Source organism: Morone saxatilis, unplaced genomic scaffold (genome assembly GCF_004916995.1).
Source record: "Morone saxatilis isolate NCDOM2014 unplaced genomic scaffold, NCSU_SB_2.0 Contig16, whole genome shotgun sequence".
NCBI classification, from domain to species: Eukaryota; Metazoa; Chordata; class Actinopteri; family Moronidae; genus Morone; species Morone saxatilis.
Genome location: NW_023339718.1, coordinates 5521169 through 5524860, shown reverse-complemented (window position 1 = coordinate 5524860; position 3692 = coordinate 5521169). Strand labels below are relative to the sequence as shown.

At 38.9% G+C, this 3692-nt stretch overlaps 2 protein-coding genes across 2 annotated transcripts in view; both read left to right on the top strand.

Moving 5' to 3' along the window:
- The window catches only part of LOC118326185 (bile salt-activated lipase-like), a gene marked incomplete in the record, with an annotated part of 8145 nt that extends 5540 nt beyond the window's left edge, over positions 1-2605 (top strand). The window contains 4 exon segments of the mRNA XM_035659131.1: positions 766-969; positions 1505-1702; positions 1904-2011; positions 2249-2605. Coding sequence (XP_035515024.1) covers positions 766-969; positions 1505-1702; positions 1904-2011; positions 2249-2336 — 598 coding nt within the window.
- The window catches only part of cntrl (centriolin), a gene marked incomplete at its 5' end in the record, with an annotated part of 184646 nt that overhangs the window by 90556 nt on the left and 90398 nt on the right, over positions 1-3692 (top strand).

Sequence of the window (3692 nt, the reverse complement as noted above, 5' to 3'; positions counted from 1 at the left end):
GTTGTGAGGTTTTACCCATAACAAAGGGTGTTCCACAAGGTTCAGTTCTTTTTATTGTTTATATTAATAATATTCTTTATGTATTTATTATTTAATTAAGTGCCATGTACATTTATACGCAGATGATACAATATTATGCTGTTTTGCAGATTCCTCCCAGCTAGCTGTGGAGAACCTACAACACTCTTTTAATGTTCATCAAAATGCACTCACTGATCTTAAACTTGTACTGAATGCACAGAAAACTCTGTTGCTCTCTAGAGTAAGAGATATTAATAAAAACGTCTGTATTTCCACTGAACAAGGATCCAACATTGAGAAAGTTTCCGAATATAAATACATCTGTATCTTGATAGATGACAAACTCACATTCAAACATCATATTAACAGTCTTGTCATGAAACTACAGCAAAAATTAGTTTTTTATGTTGTTTAGTTTGGCATTCAGTGAAATTTCTCTTCTCTTGCTCTTGATTCCACTCATGTCTGTATGCTAAATATGAAGCTACAGCCAAGAGCTTATCTTAGTTTAGCATAAAGACTGGGAACAAGGGGAAACGGCTAGCCCGGCTCCATCCAAAGGTAACAAAATCTACTTACCAGAAACTCTAAAGCTTGATCTCCACCAGGGTTATACAAATTGAATTGAATGCTGAGGTTGCAGCATGAGAAGAGCAAAGTGATATTTGGAGATAATCTGATCAGGATCACCTGTAGAGATGTTCTGGTAGCGTAATCTGGTTTCTGTTCCCGTGTGCTCCTCAGGGCGCAGGTGAGGGGTCTGCTGGCTGGTCTGACGAAGGAGAAGGGGAATGCTGCCATCGACTCGGCCTACAGCGCCTACACATCTCACTGGGGTTCGGCTCCTGAGCAGGCAGTGGTAAAGAAGACGGTGGCCGACATTGAGACCGACTTCCTGTTCCTGGTTCCCACTCAGATTGCCCTCCAGCTCCATGCCAACAACTCTAGGTCAGCTCTGATTGGTCCCGCTTTAAAGTCTCTGTTGTAGTTGGTGAAAGTTTTTAATTTTGTCCTCCTCTTAACTGCAGAGTAGGTTTTACAGTTTTATATCCTTTGGAGCAAAACATATAATATAACATTAGTTATCAGATATAACTAGCTCAATGAAGATGAATATAGATTCATTTAATTTACCCACCTAAGTAGTAACCATTGATGTAGACTAGTTAGATTATTAGAGTTATCTAGTGTAGCTAACTTAAGATGTGACAATATATGTATATATGTCTCTTTTCTGTTTTAACCATTTTCAAAATGTGGTTGTCTTTTCATTGATTAGCCTAGCACGTCGCATATCGAAGTACAGGAAAGGAGGAAGAGGAGGTTCTGGCGGAGGCTTGCTCTACTGCAATTGGAGCACAGAGCAAAAGGGGGCGGGGTTTAGGAAGGATAAATTATGACCTTAACGAAGTGACGTGGAATTAGAGATGTGGACTGACACTCTATAATGAGAATCACGTTGTTTCTGTTGTTTGTCCCTCAGTGGAGCCCGTACCTACTCCTACCTGTTCAACATGAAGACTCGTATCCCAGGATTCCCTCGCTGGGTGGAGGCGGAGCACGCTGAGGACCTGCAATATGTGTTCGGTAAACCCTTCGCTACCCCGCTGGTCTACTTCCCCCGACACAGAGACCTGTCCAGGTATATGATCGCATACTGGACCAACTTCGCCAAGACCGGGTAAACTCCCAGCATGCACTGCAAACACACAGGTCAACACAAAGGTAATAGACCTCAGTACGACCTGGTCTGTCTCTGACACACCAGACCAGTGAATACTGGTCTTTACTGGTTTTTACCAGTCCTCTGATTCAAGCTAGACTACTGTTTGTTTCTGTAAGTCTGTAAGAGAGTGTAAACTCTCACTCTCCTCCTGCCCAGTGATCCCAGTACAGGCGACAGCAGAGTCCCAGTTCCCTGGCCTGCCTTCACCAAATACCGACATCCCTACCTGACTATTAACCACAAGATCACCAAGTCCTCCGTCAGGTACTACACTACGACTGTACTCTACTGTACTTAGCTATGTTCTTCTTCTTGATGCTGCTGTAAATTATTATACTGAACTTTATTCTTTGTACCAGCTGACTGGAATCCATCTTCTATTTGATTCTGCTGTATTTTATTGTAATGAAAACATGGAAGATGAGATAAAGACAGATGATGTGTTGCTGTTTGAGGAGGTTTTGTACATTTTGACCGCAATTTGTCTGTTTGTCCTTTCAGCTACGACCTTAGATCAGACTATGTAACTTACTGGACCAAAACCTACAGCAGCCTGCCGACAATCAAGAGGGAAGAAGAGGAGGAATAAGATGGAGTGATGAAGAGGGAGGGGAGGAAAACTGATCCAACAGTCTAATTGAACCTGTTGAGAAGCTCCGTTCACACTGCTGCTGCTTTTTATTCTGAACATTTCGTCCCCTCAGTAGTAATTTCATATAATAATGATATATTCAAACATGTAAGCTGCATTATTAACAGCAGTAAGAGAACAGATTATAAGACATAAAGAAATAAAACATCAGTGAGGAATTAATGAATGTATTAGCATTAATCTGACCTGTTGTGTAATAAAGGAAACTGAACTCAGCGCTGTGTCTTTATTTCTGAACTGCTGTTCACTGTCTGTGTGTCCATCGTTGGAGACAGCAGCGTTTTCTGTCTCGCTGTGGTCGTTTATGCTTCACCACAAGAAACTTCTCCATTTTTAGGTGGTATGGTTCAAAGTTACGATCATGACCGCGACTAGTCCTCACAAGTCTCGCCACTTTTAGGAAATATCTGATCGATTGTTAGTAAGTATAAATGTATGATCTATCATTAAAAGTAAACCATTTTTAAAGTCATACATATTATATATATTTTTGAGTTTTCGTAATGAAATCTACTTCACTACGCTTAATGCCTGAGATTAATTTTCTTTAATGTTTTTATTTTTAATGGGTTTATTGAGTATTTTTAGCCCTTAACTGAATGAAAGTGTAAAAATTTTACAACCAGTTTTTAATCCAAATTATTATTACTATTATTATTCAAAGTATTTCCTTAAATTATTATTTTCAAATATTTTATTTAATCTCAAATTATAATTTTTTTAAATTCTGGTGCAGCAAACTTTTTTTTGTTCTTCTTCTGAGCAATATAAATTAATTTGTAGAACATTTTTAAAACAAATTAATTTCAATCGTAAAATATAATATCTGCAAAAGGTTGAACTTCTCGACAGTTCAACTCTTCATTTTACTTAAACTATGAACATTAAAGTTTAACGTTATTCACTCAGACTTAGCGCATCGCTGTAAACAAGAGAGACCAGATCATAAAGTCAGTACGGTCTGTTCCTCCATTATTTATATTACTTTAGTCTGTCAGGGTCCATCAGAACAAAGTGTTTCATTAAATTAATCCCAGCTGTGAATATTATCATGTGCAGTCTGTTGCTCGCTGTCTGTTTGCTGTCTGTTTACGGTCTGTTTACTGTCTGTTTACAGTCCGTTTACGGTCTGTTTACTGTCTGTTTACAGTCCGTTTACTGTCTGTTTACTGTCTGTTTACAGTCCATTTAATGTCGGTTTACTGTCTGTTTACAGTCGGTTTACTGTCTGTTTACTGTCTGTACACCGGCTGCCGTAAATCTTCAACTGCCGTAAAACCACGTTCACATTCA